The sequence below is a fragment of the Myotis nattereri genome (genome assembly GCF_964212035.1).
Source record: "Myotis nattereri genome assembly, chromosome: 3".
Classification (NCBI taxonomy): Eukaryota; Metazoa; Chordata; class Mammalia; order Chiroptera; family Vespertilionidae; genus Myotis; species Myotis nattereri.
The window spans coordinates 11,491,309-11,514,693 of record NC_138077.1 but is presented as its reverse complement, the minus strand read 5'-3'; the positions used below and the strand labels follow the sequence as shown (position 1 = coordinate 11,514,693).

General features: G+C 38.7%; 1 protein-coding gene across 1 annotated transcript in view; it reads right to left on the bottom strand.

Moving 5' to 3' along the window:
• The window catches only part of ADAMTS5 (ADAM metallopeptidase with thrombospondin type 1 motif 5), a 44,520-nt gene that overhangs the window by 11,983 nt on the left and 9,152 nt on the right, over positions 1-23,385 (bottom strand). The window contains exons 2-4 of the mRNA XM_081085318.1: positions 20,574-20,706; positions 9,656-9,823; positions 578-861 (exon numbers count right to left, since the gene is read on the bottom strand). Coding sequence (XP_080941444.1) covers positions 578-861; positions 9,656-9,823; positions 20,574-20,706 — 585 coding nt within the window. The remainder of the gene's footprint in view (positions 1-577; positions 862-9,655; positions 9,824-20,573; positions 20,707-23,385) is intronic.

Here is a 23,385-nt window from a genome sequence, read left to right as displayed (position 1 = left end):
ATAAAAGGGGAAGGCAACAAGAGAGTTTCCTCTTTAAAAAAATGAAGGTGGCAGTTGCTGACATAAAGGTGGACTATTTGGGGGCGGGGAGGCAGGGAGGAGTGTGTCCCTGGAGCAGGTGTGGGCTGCTTTAGCTGCTAAAGATAGATGAACTTGCTAAGCAGGGGAAGTAGGACGATTTGGGCTCTCCCCGAGTATGTGTGAGGACCATGAGTCAGGTCTATTGCTATTTCCTTAATGAATTCAAAAAATGCAGTCTCATAACATGGCTAAGAGAAGCCTGAAAGTAAACTTCCCCACAGTGGGTCCTACTGGGTCTCAGGCAGGTAGAATCTGGGCTGCACCCTTATTTGTCACCGGACATAACCTGGGCAGAGCACCTGTGGCCTGCATTTCCTCCAGTTTTTCCATGGCTGGACCTGGCTGCTGTGGTTAAAGGAGGAAGCAGGAAATAGCTCTCTCAAGAAAACACAGTTTAACTAGGAAATGAAGCCTCCTGCTGACAGCCCCACACATGTCAGGGGAACGTGCTCCAGGTCTTGGTCTCCAGGCATCGCGTGGCAGGAAAACCACTTACCGAATAATATTTTTTCTTGGTTTTGTCCACACACTTTCCCTGCAGGCAGATCCTCCCTTTCCCACACGGGGTCCCTTCCACGGCGGGCAGCTTCTTGGTCAGACACACCATCTGGCCCTGGCGCACCACGGCGCACCAAAGGCGGGCGCAGACGTCCATGCCAGGGCACACCGAGTACTCGGGCCCGAAGGTCAGGTTGCACTGCTGGGTGGCATCGTAGGTCTGTCCTGGGAGCTCTTCGGGGCCCAGGATCTGCTTGCGAGGCAGGTCTAGCAAACAGTTACCTGAAAGAATAACCAAGATTGACCAGTGCTCCGTGTGTAGGTTTTAAACCACTAAAGTCACGGATCTAAAGATGAAGTGCTCCAGCCCTAGCAGGTTTGGCTCAATGGATAGAACCTCAGGCTGCAGACTGAGGGGTCCTACGTTCGATTCCGGTCAAGGGCACATGCCCTGGTTGCGGGCTCATTCTCCATTTGGGGGGGGGGGTGTGCAGGAGGCAGCCGATTCTCTATCATCATTGATATTTCTATCTCTCTTTCCCTGTCCCTTCTTCTCTGAAATCAATAAAAATAGATTTAAAAGATGAAGTGCTCCAGCTGATGTTGAAACATGATGCGCCCACAGATCTGCAGTGTGATGCCCTCGGGAAGGGACTTCATGGTGTGAGGCTGCGTTCCTCCATGTAATGTATTAACTCTAGGGTATCTATAATGATGGCAGTGGCATGATTTAATAAATGCAGTTTGTAATAATTTGTTGTGAAAATAGCCATTGTGCTAAGAGACTAAAAGAAATGGATTGCCTGGCCGGCTGGCATGGCATGGCTCAGTGGTTGAGCGTCAACCTATGAACCAGGAGGTTGGATTGTGGGATGTGCATGAGGCAGCCAATCAGTGATTCTCTCTCATCATTGATGCTTCTCTCTCTCTCTCTCTCTCTCTCTCTCTCTCTCTCTCTCTCTCTCTCTCTCTCCCTTCCTCTCTGAAATCAATAAAAATATATACATATTTTTAAAAAGACACTGGGATAGATCTAGAGGAAATAAAATAATGGACATAACAGCAACAACAATATATAAACATTTACATCAGTAAGAAATAGTGTGCCCTTGGCACTCTATTTATACCCCATTGTCCACTTTCAACTTCTCTCTTCCTCATGTGCCTTCCCTTGTCCCCTTCTCATTAACTCCATAAATAATAAACAAGTGGATCCCTCTTTCATTCTTGCACTCACTGAAAACAATGATAATGGGTATGATGCCCAACGTATTTGGTTAGCACCTACAATGTCCTAGTAAACATACTAGATTTGGGAAAACAGAAAAATAACCCAGATCCAGCCTTCAAGGCCTCCCAATAAAGTGAAAGAAATAGACTAAATAACGTATTTCTCCCAGACTGATAAGACTTGGAATAAAGGGCTTTCAAGAGTCACAGAATAAAGGAGGAGTGGGAAAAATCAAGAAATAATCTTTGATGATTTGGGCCGAGACCCAACTTTTACTCTTCTCCATTTTTTCCCCTTTGTGTCAGTTTTTCATGTAATTCCTATTTGTTTCTTGGAGTGTGTCTGCCCCCCAACAAGTTGGTGCCCTTATTACAGAGTAATATGGGGAGTATATAGTGAGCTGGGGGTCAACAGAAGCCACCACTCCACGTGAATGATGCAATCTCAGAAGCTAAAGCCTACCTGCAACACGCTTCTCTAAGAATCCCTCCTCAGGGAGTAATATCATTGATTATCTCCCGTGATTTGGGTGCATGCACATTGCCCACCATTTTCTGTATTTTTTTTTATTTACTTGATTTTAGAATTTACTTGCTGATGATTAAGAGCACTAAAAATAACAAAGATTTCTTACACATTTACACTATTCTCAGCTACTTAAATGTATTAGTTTACTTAATCCTCATGAGAACTCTGCCAAGCAGACTCTATTGTCTCATCATTGACCAACTTACTTCTGCTTTGCACGTGGATAGATTTTTCTGATTTTATTGCTGAAGGGAAAGCACAGGTAGGGATCCTTTAAATGGTGGGTATTGTGCCTCCTGGTAGAAACACCAGGTCTAAAGTCTAACTCTGGCAAAACACTAAGGGCTGAGTGTTCTTGGCCAACTTAGTTAACCTCTCCCTAATTTATTTTTCAAGCTCTGTGAAATGTTTCTCTTTTCACTGTGACACCGTAAGGGTAAAATTAACTAAAAGAGATATAAGAAGCCAGCAGAAAAATACAAAACAATGGTAGTTGCTATTAGGTCCAGCATCTATAACAACCATTTAGAAATATTCGAGTTATTCTTTTTGTTCAACAAAATAGAGATATTTAAATCCTACTTTCCACCGAGAAATTAAATACTCAGCACATTTTAAATATACTGCAAATGTTTTTACAACTACTACACTCACATTTCTTCAAAGTGAATACCTTAGAATGTGTCGATCTGTGATGGAGGCATTATATGAAAATGAATAAAGAGCAAAGTTCCTATTTAACTTCTGGGCCAGAATGTTTGAAGAGGTAAAACTTCTTAAGGCAAGCCAGAAAAAGCATTAAAAAAGAAGTACCCAGCCAAAGAGAACTTGGGGAGAAAAACATCGAGTTAAAAGAAAAACATCAACATCAAGTCAATAGGAAAGAATGATAGTAAAACCCCACGAAGCTTTGTTTAGGAGATGGAGGAAGATTGGGCCCTTTGGAACCCCCTGGAAAGCCTATCTTCATTGCTACATAGAAAGAGCATTGTGTAAACCAGGAAAAGCTCAACAGATTGCTGATGTTAGGAGACTGTCCACGGATCTCTGAGACAGCAAGAATGCTTTCCAATTCTTCAAAAGTACTGCTTTAAAAAAAACATTTTAATTTTACTAAAAAGCACAGACCATAAGACTGGGTAACTAAATATTAGCTGGGAAGTCTTTACATGTGCGGGTGCATGTGGCAATGGTCTACCTGGCATGGCTCCAGCCAAAATAACTCCCCACCTCTCTGTGGACATGCAGTCACCGACATCCTTTCTACCTTACTGGTAGATGATGAATGAAAAGAAATGTATAATGCAAACAGTTTGAAATCAGCTTACAAAAAGGCAAGTTCAAGAGGTGACATCTCTTTATAACACTTAACACCAAAGTATGAATTTTAAAAATGAATAACACATTTGTTTTGCTATGAAAAATTTGGTATCTCTGCTGCATGGTTTTCGGGTAGAGGTCACGGGGGGTGACCTTTACTTGCTTAAAGTGACTTATTTCAGAATTGACATTAATGTATTACTCTGATGTTCTCAACATTAGGATTTGATGCTGCATTCCTTTCTTTTTACTCTGAAATGTACAGTCTGTCGATTTCATTTATTTGTTGAATTACATCCTTTAGCTATAAAATAGGTACAGGCATCTCTACCAAATGGCAGACTGTGCCACAGAACAATACAAAATAAAAAGCCTTATTCTGAATCTCACAGGATAAAATATTTAAAATCTCAGTAATAGTGGATTGGATATAGATTTTCCATCTTAAAAATTGTGTACGTTTTGGGGGAGGGATGAAAGAGGAATTGATCAAACTTTTAGTATCATTCATGTTAACCTCTAAAGGTATTCAGTCTACAGTTGACTTTTCTTGCTCATTTTTACTTTTATTCTCAGCCACTTTGTTACATTTACTTAATGCGCTTTTTAATTTACCTTTGTCTGAAATCCTATCTGGGCTTGGCTGCCCACATTGGTCTGTTTGCTGTGTTCCACAAACTGCCAAGTTGCTTTTTCCTTTCTCCCTCTTTTTTCTCCCTCTCTTTTTTTTTTTCCTTTCTTTTGTTTTAAGATTTGGTGCATATAAATGATGGTTTCTAAAAGGTATATGAATGCCGAATCATTATACTGTACACCTGAAACTAACATGATATTGTATAGCAACTATATTTAAATTTAAAAAAGAGCCTAGCCTGACTGGTGTAGCTCAATGGTTTAATGCGGACCCATGAACCAATAAGTCACTGGTTCTATTCCCGGTCAGGGGTCAGGGCACATGCCCAGGTTTCTCTCAATCTCCAGTAGGAGGCATGCGGGAGGCAGCCCATTGATGATGTTTCTCTCTCATCACTTTTTGTATCTCTCTCTCCCTGCCTCTCTAAAATCAATAAAAACATTTTTAAAAAAAGAACTTAGAAACAAACAAACAAACAAACAAATAACAGGATATAAGTGCAGAGGCACTAGATATTAAAAACATAATGAGGATGTTATAAACAACTTTATGCCAATACATTTGGATCGAGATGAAAAGAAATTGAGCATTAAGATCATATTACTAGCTTTATCGTCTATATTTACAAGGGATTTCTGCAATTGATTTTCTAATACTATTTTATCTCCAAAAGTCTGTGGTTCAGTAAGTGACTGTAAATGAGACCTTCAAATATGCTCCAGGTTAATGTTTCAAAGCTGTCTCTCGGTTTTCCTGGGCAGCCTGTGTCATGGGTGTACACTTGAGCTGTGGCTACTAGTACTTAGGTGGCAGCCTTTCTCATCACCTGGCACTGAGACTTAGGGATACAGTGGGAACTGAGCTATTGTTTCTGGCTTCAAGGTTACAGAGCATTTAAGCAAGGAAATTCAATAACCTGCTTTCACTGCACAATTTCTCTGCCAGTGCTTCCCTTTATTTTTGAGGATCACACCCTAGCCAGCTTGCCTGGAGCTAACTTGTATAAACACGGCAGAATGTCTTCAAGTATCTCGGCCAGGTTGGTGGGGGCTGGGGATCCCCATGAGATATGGCTTCTCCTTTTCTGAATCACAAATGTGCAGGCACAGTTATTTTCAAGTGTGCATACTGACTTTCAATCATAACCGAATTGCTACATAGTTCTTGTTGGAACTAAATCAGGAAACACTCAGTATTAATGAATTTTAATTTGGCAATGGTTGAGTGCTATAAATGTCTGGCTGCTTATGGCTAATAATTTTAAAAATAAAGCAAATGATTTGCGTGTAATCACACTCTAAGACCTCATTTCTCCAGCATTGCTGGAGGGAGACAGGTGAGCTATTTTTTTTACCCATAAATAGATTTTTCCAGATAATAAATTCCTTAGGCACCATCTAAAAATTGTATAAATTTTGTGAGAATATCTATTTAAAACAGCAGTTGCTTTACTGCCTTTATATTGGTGTCAAATTTTAATCTTCTTAAAATAAAGGAGTATCAATTTTTGTATCATGCTGATACAGAGGTACCTTCACGGATCTTGCTGGTAGGATAGGGTTTTTTTACTTTTGGCAAAATGGTGCCAGATCTTTAAGCTTTAAATGTTTTAGGACCACATCTTACAGCTTTTCTGGTTTCTCCCTTATTGTCAAACTAAAGGCTCAGTGCACGAAATTTGTGCATGGGGGGGGGGGTGGTCGGACATCCCTCTCACAATCTGGGAACGCTGGCTCCTAATTGCTCACCTGCCTGCCTGCCTGATTGCTCCTAACTGCTCTCCCCTGCCGCCTGCCTGCCTGATTGCCCCTAACCACTTGCCTGCCTGCCTGATTGCCCCTAACCGCCTCTGCCTGCCTGCCTGATTGCCCCTAACTGCTCCCTGTGGGGTGGGGCCAGCTGGGGCAAGGGGCCGTGGTCATTCTGGTCTCTGGTCATTCTGGTCATTCTGCTGTTTCAGTCACTAAGCTTTTATTATATAGGATGACATCATTTCTTGCTTTCAGTTTACCTGTCTGAAGTGCACCCCACCCCCGCCATGATTATATTATTGTTTAAAATATTTGGTGGGCAAGAAAATTAGAACAAAAATTAGTAGCTTGGCCAGCATGGCTCAGTGGTTGAGTGTCGACCTATGAATGAGGTGGTCATGGTTTGATTCCTGGTCCAGGCACATGCCTGGGTTGTGCCTTGATCCCTGGTGGGTAGTGTGCAGGAGGCAGGTGATCAATGATTCCCTCTCATCATTGATGTTTCTATCTCTGTCTTTCTCCCTTCCTCTCTAAAATCAATAAAAACCATATATTTTTTAAAAAAGAAAAAGAGAAAAAATAATTATTTCTACTAAATATGAATAAGTGGGCTCTGATGGGAAGCCTGAGTAGCTCTCTATAAGTAAAGTGAAAGGATTTTATGATATGATTTCATTATATCAGTTCAGCCTTCTGACAAAGATGTGTTTGTTTGTTTGTTTTTCCATTGTCTTGGACTTCAACTTTCTTCTTGGTTCTCTCCTGAGCTCTGAAGTGGAAGTGTCAGAATCTCATTCATCTGGAAATTGCATTTACTAGTTCCGACTGCCACACTTCCACTTAAGTCAGTTTTCCAGGTTGCAATTTAAAAGTTATTATATTATTTGAATTCACATTTACAGAGAGCACTGCTCTGCATGCTATTTTGAAATGCACATAGTTGAAAGCTTTGCCATTGTATCATAGGGCCTTTCTTTCTTTTTTCTCTCTCCTTATTCTGAAATTACTTGATTCATTATAGGCTACTGAAAAAGGCTTTGTTGTTAAAACGCAAGACTGCCTAACCAATATATTTTAAAGTGAGAGTCTAAGTTTCATGAAATGAATAAATCATCTAAGAGAATTTGCTATCAAAATTCAATTTAGGAAAATGAATTTAGTTATTTAACATATAAATGAGAAATTCAGATAAGACTTTATCATTGCAAGTGAAGTAGGTCTGTTTCCACTAAAAATATGTTCTTGGTTGTTATATCCCATGAGATCCTTTGGAATAGACATAGAGATATATAAAACATGTAAATTAGTTGCAAAAATTTAACAAATCTGGACTCTTTCAAATACAGAAGTAATATTAAAATATGAAGATAATACTAAAAGCATATTTACTGCACAGAAAGTAAGATCATGGATTCCACAAATGTGAAATAAATGAATCATTCCAAAATTATGGCAATAAGAAATAAAATTCTGCACAGCATTGTAATTAACTGACCTAATACTTGCACAGGGAAAAAAATTTGGTCCCTTTTTAGCCATAAGTATTTGCTGCCTTAGCAACTAAATCCACCCATTTAGTGATTCAAAGTTTAACTCAACATTTTGGAATGTGTAACGTGTGATGCTGAAATAAAATATTAATGTGATTTCATTTTCAGAAAGCCTGAGAAAAAAAAATCCCAGCAAAAGCAATAGTAAGAGTAGAGAATACATGCTTGGCTGGCGTGGCTCAGAGGTTGAGTGTCGAGCTATGAACCAAGAGGTCACACAGATAGATTCCCAGTCAGGCCACAGGCCTGGGTTGCAGGCTCCAACCCCAGTGTGGGGCGTGCAGGAGGCAGCCAATCAATGATTCTCTTTCATCATTGATATTTCTATCTCTCTCTTCCTCTCCCTTCCTCTCTGAAATCAATAATATATCTATGTTATATTTTTTTTTAAGGCATTTGGAAGAAAGAAAGAAAAAAGAGAGAAAGAAAGAAGAAAGAAAGAAAGAAAGAAAGAAAGAAAGAAAGAAAGAAAGAAAGAAAAAAAGAAAGAAAGAAAGGAGAATATGATTCCACCCAAGGGGGACTTTACTAGACATTCACTTGATCCATGTAGACAGGCAGATAATTAAATAAACATTAATTTTGGGAGTTTATCAATATTTAATCAACATTGTAAACTGAGCTAAACAGAAAATTACCACTTTATTATTAATCTAAAGGAAAAGCCTAGTTCTTTGAGTCTCAGTATTATCTCAAATCTTTGAGATATTGAGATGTCCTTTCAATGAACAAAGAACATGTATTTTGTATTGAGGAAAATTTTAAACCAAGTTGGGCATGGACTATATTCAGAAATAGGAAATTTTAAAATTCCCAAGTGGATAAAGCATTTCCACTAACAGAGCAAGAAAAATGAGTTAATGAACAGATTTTGCCTATAAGCCACCAAAAGACATGGAACAGATTTTATTTTTGTCTGAAAAAAAATTAAATTTTTAATTGTTTTGACATTATGGAGTCAATGTTGAAGATGGTGATCTCACTAAGAAATTACAAAAATATTAAACCCTAACTTTGTGGAACTAGGAAAAAGCAGTTATTACAGATTCTCTTTATCCAACTTTGAAGCAATCATTATAAGTTAAATTTATGGACAATCATTATGCTCAACAATGTCTGTCATATTCAATTCAACCATGAGTTTTACAAAGAGACAAATTTTAAGAGAGAAAAAAGCCACAAGAAATGAGAATATGTCCTTTTCTGTAATATGAGAAACTTGAACTAAGTGGTCTCTGAAGTTCTCTTTCAGCTCTAATGGACCTGTTCTCCAGTGTTTCTAGTATTTTAAAATAATAAGGAATGCTAGGAAATTTGCAACTTCTTGTTTCAGATTACTTATGGGTCAGAACTTACTTCTAAAAACTGTTACTTCCTTAGCGTTTTCATAAAATTCACTAATCCTAGGTTTACACAATTTAATAAAGCATGCTGTGCTCTTGAACTGTGTCTGAATGAGAAAGCCAAAGATTTTCGTTTGAAGTTCTTGAAGTATTTTCCCACCATTCAGATGGATTTTCTATTTCTGTTCTTCAGTTTTTACTCCACTTTCAGGAGAATCTGCCATTACGATGAAATCAAATTCATCCAGTGAATGTAAACCTTTCCTGCCTTTCTGTTGCCATAAAGAGAATCTGACAGAATTGTCACCTACACCTGAACCACACCCCTATAATAGGCATGTAACAAGTAATCCTGCGAGTCGTATTAATAGCAGGGATATAAGATGTCTGCCAGCATTCTCACAGGAAGCCAGTGGTGAAAGAAGGAATAAAAGCCAGGCTTTCAGGCCACGAGCTTGGCCTTCTGTGTGGTCTCCCACATGGCTTCTCTTTTGAACTTTTCAATTCAAAAGCAAAAATATCATTGCTATAATGCCACCAAGGATGTTGGCATTATAGCCCAACAGACAGTCAGTTCTCTTGCTTCTTTTTTTCTTCACACTATCTAAACATCCATTGTCTTAGACGGCAAGGTGAATGTCATGAGGATATCATGAAGGAAAACTCGTAATAATCCTAAGTTTTGTTTCTGAGCCTCTGTTGTCCTGGACAATACCTACCGTGGCCATCGTCCAGGAATTCTGTGATGGTGGCTGAGGCACATTTGGACCAGGGCTTGGATGCATCGATGCTGGTTAGGATGGAAGACATTAAGCGCTTATCTTCTGTGGAGCCAAAGTTCTCTTCACAGAATTTGGAATCGTCATGGGAGAGGCCAAGGAGATGTCCTACCGGAGAGATTACAGGAAGTGCGGATCAGAGTGACTTTGCGACTCTACTTTTCTGTGTCAATTACACTAGCACTCGATTTCCTCCCCCTCCCCAACAATTGTACATGAGTTCATTGTAACTGCCTGTCTCACACAGAGACCGGACCCCCGGGGAAATCAAAGCTGCATATAGTTAGAAGCAGTCACTTTGGGTAAACATTTAGGGGAAATATGAAAATGACACTAAGGAGTAGATGTTCCCATAATGCATCTGGATCACACATGCTCAATGATATGCAGAAATGAGGCCTTATTTAGAATCAAGAATTTGCAAGACAACTGTGGGATTATGTCATAGCCCTCACTACATATTATTGTGATTATTTGTCTAATTTTCCATCTTCTCTGGTCAATCAAAATCCCCATGAGATCAGAGAACATTTCCCTCCATTGACTGTTGAATCCTCCGTATTTAACTCAATGTTCTGCAAGTTGTAAACACTTAGTAGATGGCTTCTATTTCCTTAGCCAAGTAGCTGTATGAGATGAGTGGGGGTGGAGTGGGAAAGAAAGAGAAGTGAAATGAGTAACTTTCTGCTTGCATGCAAATGTAAGCTTGTCTCACCCTTTCATTTCTCTTTGTTATTTAGGGAGTTATGAATGTTTACTAATCTCACACATAAATGGCAGTTTCATTTACATTTAAGAAAAGCCCAAAATACCAAGATGCTCATCATGGAGTGTTAGAGCTTGAAGAGAAAAGAAAAATATTGGGAAGGTAAGTGATTGTCTAAAGCCACTCAGCTAGGTGATGTTTGTACTTATCCCTCTCAGCCATGTTTCCCTGGCTCCCAGTCATTGCCATCTCCATTCTACAAGACAGATATTATATCACAGAGTTCATAACCACGGTCTTGTAATCCCACTGAATTATTTATCACATCAGATTAATTTTTACATAGTCTACAGATAAAGAGTCATTGTCCAATAAATCTAAAATGTTCTGCAAAAATAAATTCGGGGCAGCAGTGAAGAAACTCTGAAAAGTAGGAAATAGATACTCCTGGTAGCATTTTTTGCAAAAGTTTATAGAATCATACGCAAACCACTACACAGGAATGCAGGACATCCTATAGAAAAATGATGGCTGCTTTTTCTGTGGGTTTCTGAATGCCAAAGGCAAGAACTTGGATCATTCCACCAAAAGAGTCCAGTGTGTACCAGTAAAACCCAACAGAGATGAAGTCTTTCACGCATTCCAACTACTTTTGGCCAACTTGTTAAATCACCAACACCTCAAAACAAAGTTGTCCACTGAGCAGCTGGTTGCTGTTGTGGCTGAAATGAAGTAGCTAGGACTTGGTGACCTTCCGAGGCTCAACATGTTCATGCTATTTAAGCAGTTATTTACTTCAATAGCATTTACTAGGCTAGCAAGTTTTCTTAGGGAAAACCTCCCACCAGCAGTCACGTTTTATTTGGTAAGGAACATGAAAGCCCATCACGGTCTGCAAAGTGCACCCCAAATCACATGCAACAGGAGATTGGAGGGGTTCTTCCAGTTTTTTTGGGGGGGGAATGTTGAGTTTTCCAGGGAACCCACAGCTCAGCTCACAGAAAAACAGAATCTGTCATTCATGCCCTATTGAACGTGGCTTAAAGTTACTTAGTACATCAAACACGGGTTGAGAATACACTCTGTACTGCCTGAATTTTTCCAAGGCACAATGTTTCTCAGCGAACACTGGGATTTGTAGGGAAATTTCACACTTGAGTTTTTCCCCCTGGCATAAATGAGAGGGGAAATGGCTTAAAGTGACCTCTGCAACATAATATTTATTTTATATTTTAAAAAAAGCATGTACCTTTTGCATTCTATTTCATAGTCATATTTATTTAAAGGACTAAGAGCTTTTTTCCCCCCTCCAAATCTACATACATAAATAGCACTTGCCATGTGCATTTTTATTAAGGGATTGTCACTTCATATGGAGGGTAGGTATTAGGTTTCGGATTTAAAATGCAGGCCATGTGGCAAATACCAATTTAACTTTGAGGGGCCTGGGAGAGTACCTCAATTTTTTTTCTTTCATATAGTGGTAAGGCATATCATTTTAAAGATTTCAGTTATATAAGCAAAGCAGTTGATTTTAAAATTCTTTGGTATAATTTTATGAGTATTTTGGCATGCTACTTGGCATACTATTGTGACTTGTGCACTCCCTACATTTACTAATTTAGCACTGCAACTTCATTTCTGCTGAAGATACAGATAAGAAATTCTTATTTGGCCCTCAGAGAACATTGCCATTCTGAGCATGAACGAATCTGAGTCCCACTTCAGCGAGAGCTAAAAGGAGATGGGAATTTTGTAAGATCCTCAAGAGTCGGTCAGGAGCGGACTTGCTTGAGCATCCATTGAAAGAGGGGCGGACTCTTCGGAGGGCAGAGGAATGGTCCCTCCTCCATGAAAAAGTATGTCAGCTGGCTGGGACAGGCACGATCTCTCAAGGGCAATGAGAGTCATGGGCAATCTGAAGACCTTTTAAGCGCCCAGAGAAACGGGCAGCCAGTTCCACAGTAGCTGGAGCCAGGGCACAGTGAGAGAAACCCATGTGACTTCCCCGCAGGAGCTGGACAGGAATGAAAATGGAAGATCAATGTGAGAGATGTTGGATCCCCGTCAGGAAAGACGTGACACACATAGCAAAGGCTGTGAGCAGGAAAAGTGGCGATTTGCAAATGGGACCCTCCAATCATTATGCTAAGACATCCAATGCCAGGCATGATATTTGCCAATACCTTTGAGCCCTAAAATGGCAAGGTACATATAAAAGCATAAGCTATTTTAAATTTTGTTGTTGTTCATCCTCAGCTGAGGATATTTTTTCCATAGATTTTTTTTTTCAGACAGAGTGAAAGGGAGGGGGAAAGAAAGAGAGAGAGAGAAACATCGATGTGAGAGAGACACATTGATCGGTTGCCTCCTGCACACATTCCTACCAGGATTGAGCCTGCACCTGAGGTACGTGCCCTTTCCCAGAATCAAACCCAGACCCTTCAGTCGTGGGCTGATGCTCTAGTCTAACCATTGAACAAAACCTGCCAGGGCAGCATTACCTATTTTAAAAGGACATTCTCAGTAAAGACAACACACAAGAATACTAAAAGCTGACTCAAAGAGTAAAATCCAGAATCTAGGAAATTTAAAAAGCAATGTCCCAGCTGAAAACAATATATTTCAAGTACATGATGTGAAGGGGAATCAGAATATATCATGATGTCATTGACTGCCTAGGACATTGCCTTTTCCAGTGAGAGTTTGCTCATAAATCACTCACAGAGATTTTTTAAATTACAGATGTGAATGGGAGATTAAGCATTTCTCTGACGAGCTGCCTCCAGCAGGCTTAGCATGGCTGATATTCATCCATGTGCCCCAGAGAATAAAACAGCCAATGTAAGAAAATGTTGGAGAAATTGTTTACAGCTCTTTAAAGTGATTCATTGTTGTTTTCATCAAATATGTATTTTATGATGAGTTTTTAGAACAGAGCGAAGTTATTTGAGGGGTGAAGTCTTGGAGGGGGCAGGGGCATGGGTTCCAGAAAGTCACAGAAAAGCCATTGTTACCCTGGGAAAGAGAGAGAGATACATCTTTCTCAAGTCAAAGTATAGGAAAAGAAAGAGAAAGAGGTCTCAAAGCAATTTTGGAGGGTAAAAGAAGATATTAGAGAAAGTTTAACCAAGTTCCCTCAGTAAAACAGGAAGTGAAAACTCCTAGTGGATTTAGGGCAACAATTCACTATTAGGGTTTCGAGTAGAGGTTCCGGAGTCTTGATTTATGGAAAAATTAGTATTTGTATTCGCAACCATTTATAATTAGTATATTGTAAAAGATTGAAGAAGTTCATTTGCTTGAACTAAGTTAAGCAATCTTGTTTACATTACTATTTTTATTAGTGAATCTCTAATTCTCAATTGATGTAATTGCAAACTTCTCACCTAAAATCCTGAGGCAATTAAGGACCAAATACACTTGCGTAGTGGGTGCACTTGCTAATGGTATTTGCATTTATACACTAAATAAGGAAGAAAAGGTATTAGAGAGGTCAGAGTAAAATTTAGAGAATCATGTAACTGTCTGATCCGGTATTTGCTCAAATGAGGCAGCCACCAGAACTGTATCTTGCTGTTTAAAATCAAGGTGTAATTTGTAAGTGCTTTTGGAGAAAATACTGATCTATTTATTCTTAAGAGACACTAAAGCGCATCATAAATACAAAAGTCATGCTATGAAGTGCCCATCACCCATCAAGAAGGAGTTTATTTCAATTATGCTAAGGGAATGCATTTCATGGTAGATTATGTCAAAGCAAAGACTATGGGGTAAGAGTTTGAGTTATACTGTTAGTTCAGATAGCAAACAATTAGTCACATGATACTTTTTCTAGTATGATAACCGTCTTTTAAAATTGGCAAGTGGATGTGATTGTATTAAATAAATTTCATCTCTAATGTTCAAAATATAGATTTTTAAACCACCTTGCCTTTCTAAATTCACAAGTGAATCTGCTGTTAGAAAACCTGAGACAATGTTCACCTGGGTAAAGACATGCTACTTTAAAGGAAAATGTTAGTTCAGCTTCTTATTCAGCTCAGGTATTACTGTACAACCAGGGCTGACTTATAACATTAACCTCAGGAAGGAAATTGGTTGTTTTTCTAAACTTTGGTCTGCAAGTTAAACAGAATTTCAGGCTCTTGACCCCAGAGTGACCAATGGACAAGGGGACACAGCAAGCTCCTAAAATGTGTCACAAAACTCTGTAATGTGTTTACTTAAGAAAGCATTGGTCAAATGAAGCATCTGTCTCTTCATGAAATCATGTTTTTATTTTACCTAATTTTCCAGCTTGGATTATTGAGGTGCAAGAAGGTCATGCCAAGGGGTTGAAAAGTGAGTCAATAGCTCAAATGGGATCAGAATCTAGAATCCTTGAGGAAGACATCTAGGAGCTCCAATAGCAGGAGAGCTCATGTGCATTCAAATGCAGTTTTATGTAAAAATAATAAAACTCTAGAACTCCCATTTCAAAACAGTAAACATAAATGGCAAATACTGCATCAATTGGAAGGAACAAAACTTAATTTTTTTTTTTACCTTATAACTAGCTGTGTCAATATCCTTCTGAATCAAATTCAAGATTATCGCCTTCAAAATGAGCACCAACAAACCATTAGAGGATAGTATCAAAATCTTGGGGTCTGTGGTCAGATGAAATGGGTTAGAATTTTACCAGTTTACTAGTTGTTGACCTTAGACAAGTTTAGAAATTTCTCTGTATGTCAGTTTCCTGTCTCTTGGGTGACTCATTAAAAGTGCTTACTTCATGGTGTTTTGTGAGGACTCAATGATATTAAAGATGCAAAGTGCTCAATATACAGGCCTGACAAATATCTATTGCCCAGTAATTGTTAGCTATTTTGTTGTTCTCATTGACATCCTGGGCTTATTATACTTTTACTTATGAGTATTCCAATACTCAGTCATTTTGATGAATTTTGACATTTCTAGACACTCTTGATTTGGGAGAGAAAAGGACATTTCTTATCATAAGGAGAAAAAAATCATGCATTAAGTATGTGAGATATTTACTTCTTAGGCCACCTTCAACTAGTTGGGTTTCCACATATGGCAGACAATCTATAGGCCTCCCTTAAAGAAATATTAATTGGGATTTGATTTATAAAACAAACAACTGATGCTAAACACTAAATCTCTCAATGCTGCCAGACCTACAACAAAGTCCTATTCCCACCTTTCATCTGGGGGCCAAGAAAGACACAGTGTGGCACTGGCCCAAACTGGATTGAAAAAATGCTCAGTTTGTGTTGATTAAAGCTATGGTTTTGGGGGGAAATACCAAGTTTAATCCTAGCTTCCTTTCATTTCACATCTCACAGCCAGTCCTGACATCTGATTCTGTGCACTTGGCGTTGGTCTATGGTGTTTCCAGGGTCTCTGCAGCTTTTCAAAACACGGCCTTGTTTAATCTAATCATCCATGGGAGCACAGTCCCACGCAGATCAGCACAACCAGAGAACGCACTCTAACCACAGCAAAACGCGGGCAGCTATGCTGTTGTGTCTCAACCACTTCCTAGGTCTCCAGCCAAACATTTGGCTTCAGCTTTTTCAGTTGCCTGCTTTCAGCTGAGGAAGCATTTTGGAATCTTTCATGGTGAAGAGAGTCACTTAGCACATTTTATAATTAACTACCATAAAGCAAAGCTTCGGCAAGTTTGCAAATCATGGATTTCATCAGTCTAAATAAAGTCAGATTGTCCCCCATGCTGTATTAGAAGCTGGCCCAACATCAATAAAATTATTATTTTGAGCAAGCATGTGTGCAGCAGGTGAAATCTTTATTATTACAAGCCGATAATAAAAGTTTGACAAGTTAAAAATATAAACTCAAAATATAAACCTACATTCACTTGGAACTTTCTCCAGTTCACATTTGGATTGTAAAATGGCTGTAACCACATTCCTGCCTCCACTCAAGGAACAGAGATGGGGACTGGGTTCTTGATGGTTTAAAGCAACTTTCATAAATGTTCTCAAAATTTAGTCAGTGTTTACATGCACATAACATCGACAGGAGGAAGGCAAAGACTTGCTGCCTATGGAGAATCTAAGGTCATCAAAATTTACTTTCCAGAAGCCTGTATGGGCACCAGTTGAGTAGGTACCTCCAACATCTAGCTCTTTCTTAGAAAGAATTAGCAGGGAAAGAAAAGTATTCCAGTTAACATGCGGGGCATGAAAAGAGTCACTTTCCCAATTGTTCACTTAACCCACTTCTTTCTGACTTTAACACCATGGATAGAACAGGTGCCAGAAGGCACTTCAGGCTGGCCTCTTTATCTTTCCTGTTAATTCTCAATACAAACATGTTTCAGATGGAGGAGGGAAAAGAACAGAGAAAATTCTGATTCAAGTACAATGGCTTTGTGTTTTAAACCACTATGTATAAAAGAGGATGCAGTGGGGCACTCCATGAGAAAATTTAAGTCGGTTCATGAAAGTGTTATTCTGAACCAAATATATCCTTTAGAGCAGTGGTTCTCAACCTGTGGGTCGCGACCCCTCTGGCGGTCGAACAACCCTTTCACAGGGGTCGCCTAAGACCATCCTGCATATCAGATATTTACATTACGATTCATAACAGTAGCAACATTACAGTTATGTAGTAGCAACGAAAATAATTTTATGGTTGGGGGTCACCACAGCATGAGGAACTGTATTTAAAGGGCCAGAAGGTTGAGAACCACTGCTTTAGAGCTTATAGAAGAAATAAAAAAGAAAACATATGGAAACAGCCTGGACATTTTCTCCACAGCTTATGTTTTAAGCTAGTAACATATTCACAGTCTGTGTACATGAAGCAAACTGCACATTCTGAAATGGGCTCAAGGAAATTCAAAACACTCTTAGCGAACCCGGGGATTCACAAGGTTTTTCATCACCAGACATAGCCCGTATCGTTAACCTCCAAATCTGGGAGGTAGTATATGTCTAATAAAAGGGAAGGGAGGAAATTACATGAGAAGGATGGAGTAGAATTAGAATCCAGAGCATGAATAGCTCGTTACATGGCCTCATGCAACAACCTAAAAATAAAGCACTGGAAACAGACCCAAGAACACACTGGCTGTGGAGGGGCGACTGTAATCACATACAGATGATTAGGAAATATTTTGTAAGGTTATCTTCTCTAAGTTTTGTAAGGCTCAGACTTTATAACACATGTTCACAATTTTTTAGGCAAAAAGTGAAATTAAAGAATAATAAAGCAATTAGAAAATGAATGAAAGCCAGATCTCTTTATGAAATGGGAATTAAATCCATATTCCTCCATGCCCAGATCTTATATGTCTCAGATGGGGCCATATGTCGTGCAAAAAGGAAAATTAAGTAGGCAGAGTTTGATTGGAGAATGAATTATAGAGAAGTTTAAAGAAGTAAATAGAGGTGATTCAACCAAGAAATGAAAGGGGGGACGGACAGGTGTAGTCATATGTCAACAATTCAGGTTTGATTTTTCACATAGAAACCCACATTTCTCCTACATCGTTGTCTTGTAAAACGATGTTCAATATTCTTGTCCCATTAAGAAAAGTTTGTATTGTACACATTTAGTTTTAATAAAACATCTGTTTTCATTGGTATCTGGCTGCTCCCCTTTCAGACGGTTGCATCTGTCTGTGTGACCCCAGACCCTTGGTTTAGGATTCAGGAGGGCTGGGAAAGGTGATGCTGGGCGCCTTTTCATCCCAGCCCAGTTGGCTTGAGAGTCAATGCAGCCCCAAAGAAGATACACTTACTGCTGCAGGGTGCTCTTCCAGGGAAGTCTCCCAGATGCTGTCCAAGTGTGAAAAGGGATCAGTACAGGATTGAAGGAAGTAATAGCCCTTCCTTCAAGAAGTTTCTAATCTCTTCTTTAGAAGATCAGGATTTGGCTCATAGTCTTATAGATGGGTGATGCCAAAATTCAGCTCTGTTCCTTATTCCTCACCATCCCTCTACCCAGACAGAGAAGAACCACCCCCTGCCTTCCCAGGGATTTAGAATCTTATGGGGCTTCTCTCACTCTGAATAATGGTGATTAATTACTGGTGTTGCTTTTTAAATCTTCTGTTTAATTACAATCCTCTTGAGTATTTGGACTAATCTCTCTTAGGTTCTGATGCAGAATTGGAAGGTTGCCAATTCTTGGGCAGCTTTCATGTTTCTGCCTCTTACTCACTCATGGACACAGAGACATGTAATAAATATTGAGTTAGGATCTATATGAGGTTATAGTTTTGTTTTTCTTTTTTTAATCCTCACCCAAGGACATATTTTCATTGATTTTAGAGAGAGAGAAAGAGGAAGAGAGAGAGGGAGATAGGGAGGGAAGGAGAGAGAGAGAGTAAGGGGAAGAGAAAGAGAGAGAGAGAAAGAGAGAGAGAGAGAGAGAGAGAGAGAGAGAGAGAGAGAGAGAGAGAGACTGCCTCATATACCCGACCCTACTGGGGCTTGAACCTGCAAACTTTTGGTGCATAGGACAACACTCCAACCAACCAAGTCACCCAGCCAAGACGAGGCTGTAGTTTTAATTACTTTAATACGCATGAGTGAGAGACAGGTGAAGACATAATCCCATCCCTGAAGCTCAAATGGCATATGGATCTTAAAAATACTTTCAACTCTTCTAGCCCAGCACAACAGAAAGCCATGGATTCTGAGAGTGTCTAAATGACGCACCTGACGTAAAACACAGAATACTAAGACAGAACTGGGATTTCATCTCAGATCATGGGTTCCTTAAGCTAAAGATGCTCAATTCATGAGATGTTATATTGAATTATTATCAGCAGTGCCTCTGAGTGGTTATTTAGGCAACAAATACTTTATGTTTGTTCCTTTTTTTGTTTAGATGATAAGAAGAGTGTCAGTTAAGAAAATTAAAGTCATGATTAACACACAAGAATTGAAATTTGACTACAGATCTCTATTTTACTGCTGCGATACACTGATGCATGCAATTAATTACACCTTTGATTTGAAGTATTTAAAGAACACATAGAAGCAAGAAATCAACACCTTGTGGAATATTCTTTCCCTACGGGGAATGTGAAAAAAATTTTTTAATTTCTATTTAAAAATTAGAGTTTCAGCTTAAAAAATGAAATCTATTTAATAAAATACAGCAAAAAATAACAATTATCAAATCATACTCTGCCCTTCCAAAAAAAAAAAAAAATGATGCTAAAAGGTGATACATGCATTTAAAAATGGAAATGAACTATTTAACTAAAAAGCCAAACAGATGATTATGTGGATAACGATAACAGCTGATATCTATAATTTACCCAATTTGGTCCTGAAAATAACTCCATGAAATAGGCAATGTTGTTCCTATACTTCAGATATAAAAACTGAAGCTTAGAAAGTTTAAATAGTAAGACCAATGTGACAGAGATAGAAAGTACTTTAGCAAGAAGTGAGCCCAGACGTGTCTAATTCTAACATCTAATCCTAAGTACTTAACTAACCTCTCATTTACCTACCTAGTAGCCTATATCAATGTTAGAAAACACATATTCCTAACTGCTGGGATATTTTTCAACAACTAACTCAACCCTAAACTTCTAGTTTTAGGATTTAGGTGTGTTTCGTATGACAAACACACCAGCTAAGTGACATTTTAAAACAAACTCTGTTGACCACTGAGCTTGGCTTTGCTATTAAAAACAAGACAGGCATGTTTACCATAAGCTATTGATTACCTTTGACAGGACCAAGCTTTTATCAGCCACAGTGGAAGAAAACATGATAAATTTGTGTGCAAACCGCTTAGCCCTGGATGAGTCAGTAGAGTCTTGAGTAACTCCTAAGAGGAACATCTCTGCATTCCTAGCCAACTGTGACAAATCTCCTCTACGAGTCATTTAAGGATGCTTAAAAGACAGTGGCAGTAGCAAATTTCTCTTATGCTTTTAAATGACAAGTGTCAGACAGGAAACATCTACCGTGTGCCTGACTTTGCCTTCCGTCTCCCTTATTAGTTAACCCCGAAAGTGCAAATATAAACAAATTTAATCCCTAAGGCCGCATCTGAACCAGGAGAAATCTGGAATTCATTGCCAAGTATTTCAGTTCCTGCTGCAGCTGTTACAAGTGTTTGATTTGGCGAGGGAAGAGAAAGGGCGCTGCATACCAATTTCGTGAGCCACAGTGAAAGCTGCGTGGAGGCCATCGTCTTCAATCACAGCACAGCTGCGCTCCGGAGAACATATGGTCCCAACGTCTGCCATTCCCAGGGTGTCACATGAATGATGCCCACATAAATCCTTCCCAGGAGAAAGAAAGAAATCATTAAAATCAATTACCAGCCAGAAGGGTCCACCTTGGAGAACCACTTGCTCACTGCAAAAGGCAGCACGGGGGTATGTTTATGGTATCACCTGTTCGGCTCTGGAAATGAGCCAAAGACAAACTAATGGCATCGACTCTTCTAAGCTTCTCTGAGCCCCAGAGGCACAGAAGGATGAGGGGACTCAATTACATTTAAAAAGATATCGGAGGATGGTAGCTTGTCCATTATAGTAACAGCTGGAGCCTTCACCGAGCGGGAGCCCATGTATGCAGACACATATGTCATGGACCACTTTCACATACAGTCATGCTTAGGAAAGCCTTAATAGTCTGACCTAGATGCATGCTAACTTTATCAGAAGCCCCGCCTAATAATGTATTTTCCATCACAGGGGCAAATTACAACCACATATTTGTGGCAGAATATCAATATATCAGTAATTTGGATAGGAAACTAAATTTTAATCTAAAAGCATGATTCCTTGAAAGAGCAACTCTTAATTTCCAAATTGAGTTGTAATTTCATGTCTTCAGAAATGTATGCATTTAATGAAGCATTTCTCAACCAGATCCGTACTCGGAAAATACATGTTATATATTGTGTTTATATAAGTGAGCATATGCATTTTTCTGGTGGGAAGTTGTATATTAAGAGATTCTTAAAGGGGAACATGATCATCCCCCACTAATGGTTACAAGTTATAGATTTAGATAAAAGAGACATCAATAGACAATTGAAAATGGAGAAGTGTAAAGAGAAAATAGAAGCCAATTTTTTTTGCCTGATAGATGTATCATGATGAACCTTCCCTTAAATGCTATTTGAGTATTAATATACATTAGAATTTCTTGTGCTTGCCTATGGTTGTCAATAAAAATTAATTGACAGTGTGCACATTTATATCCAAAAAAGCAAGATAGTACCCTAGTAAGCCATAGGTAAATAACTGGAGAAAAGATTTTTTATAAAATTATTAATTACTATGAAAGATGACAATGTACTAGTTGAAATAACATGCACAGTTTCTAGTACAGCTATCATCTTAGTATCCCCACTACCACAATATCTGGCTTATGATAGGAGCTCAACAAACATTTTCTGAATTGAGGTGAATTATGATGTACAGTCAGACGCAATGTAGACCTCACACACCTTTAACAAGCTATACGCTAGCTAAGCTAGTAAGACCTCAATGGACTTCTGGAAGCCAGCACAAGATGTTATTACTGCATAACTAATGCCACCTCCTCATTGTCAACATATTCTTCTAACTCTTCTCTATTTTGCTGCATAAAAATCCAACCACCGTGAAAAATATTTAAATGATATAGCCTATGATCTCTCTAGTACATTTTCTAGTACATTTTCATTTTTTACTGTGTTCCATGCATTATGAAATCCCAACTGTGATGAATTACACTGTGGCTGCCATCTTATTATAGTTCCAGACAGTGGAAATCTCGGCCAAGGAGGCTTGGTGAATCAAATCACCAAACCAACAGTAGCCTACCAAAGTTTCCTGTGTAACCTTATATGTCATCCTGTGGGATCTCAAATTACAGCTGTTGAAAACAAATTAGTAGTTTTTAAAATTGAAACTGGAACACACTTTTGCATAATAATAAGTCTTAGATTTAATAATATAGTACAATACATTTTTTAATCCACCCCCCCCCATCCTTTTAGTAGCTTTAAGACCAAAAGTCCAGGTTAAGTTTATTTCTGCACACACATACTTTTTAAAACCAAGACTTATGTTTATCTCCACAACGGAGATTCCTTATCTTCAAGTAGAATGTTAAAATTCAATATTGTTTCCCCTTCTTGCCCCTTACTTCATTAACAAGTTTGAAGAGCCACAGCAAATGGAAATGGTCCTCCTGTTCTGAACAAAGTTTAATCTGGATTTTTAATTTCTATATGTGTGCTGGTAATCAATTGCTCATTAGAGGCCATCAGTCCTCCTTGTCATCCTTGAATTGCATTAAATGCATTTGGCCCTTTGCCATGGAAATGTGTGCATGTGACAAAATAATGAACAGAAGCAGCTATTTTTTTAAAACACACTGATTAAACCCCTTGATGACATAGTCACACTATATTTCTGTAACTATAATTATGTAAACTGGCAGTCTTTCCATTTAATTCACACAGTTTCAAACACTGGCAGCCCCGTTATGATTTCATCCTCAAGATTCACAGTAAATGCATGTGTTTCTTTGTGATCCAAGGTTCATTCCAATGTATTAAAACTCAACTTGTGCATCAAATTAGTAAGAGTATAGCACATCACACTCACGTCTATTTTTTGTGGTGATTTATAGCAATATTTATAGGTGAGAATCTTATTTGAAATTTATAGGAATGTGTGTTATTATTCACAGAAGAATACTGTTGGGGCAATAGCATTTATCTATCCATCTATCTGGATTTGGGGAGGGGATAATGAAGAAATGTGAGTCACATACAGTATTCACCCAAGAGATAAATGAATTAAAAGTGCTGACAAGAGTTTTTCTGATTGATTAGTGTAGATATGAAGGTAAATTACATCTTTGTTATGTTAAAGGGGTTCTTTTCATACAGGATCAATATTTTATCACCATGGTGTAAACAGACAGTAATGCAATGGGAGATTTAGTAAAAACTAAAA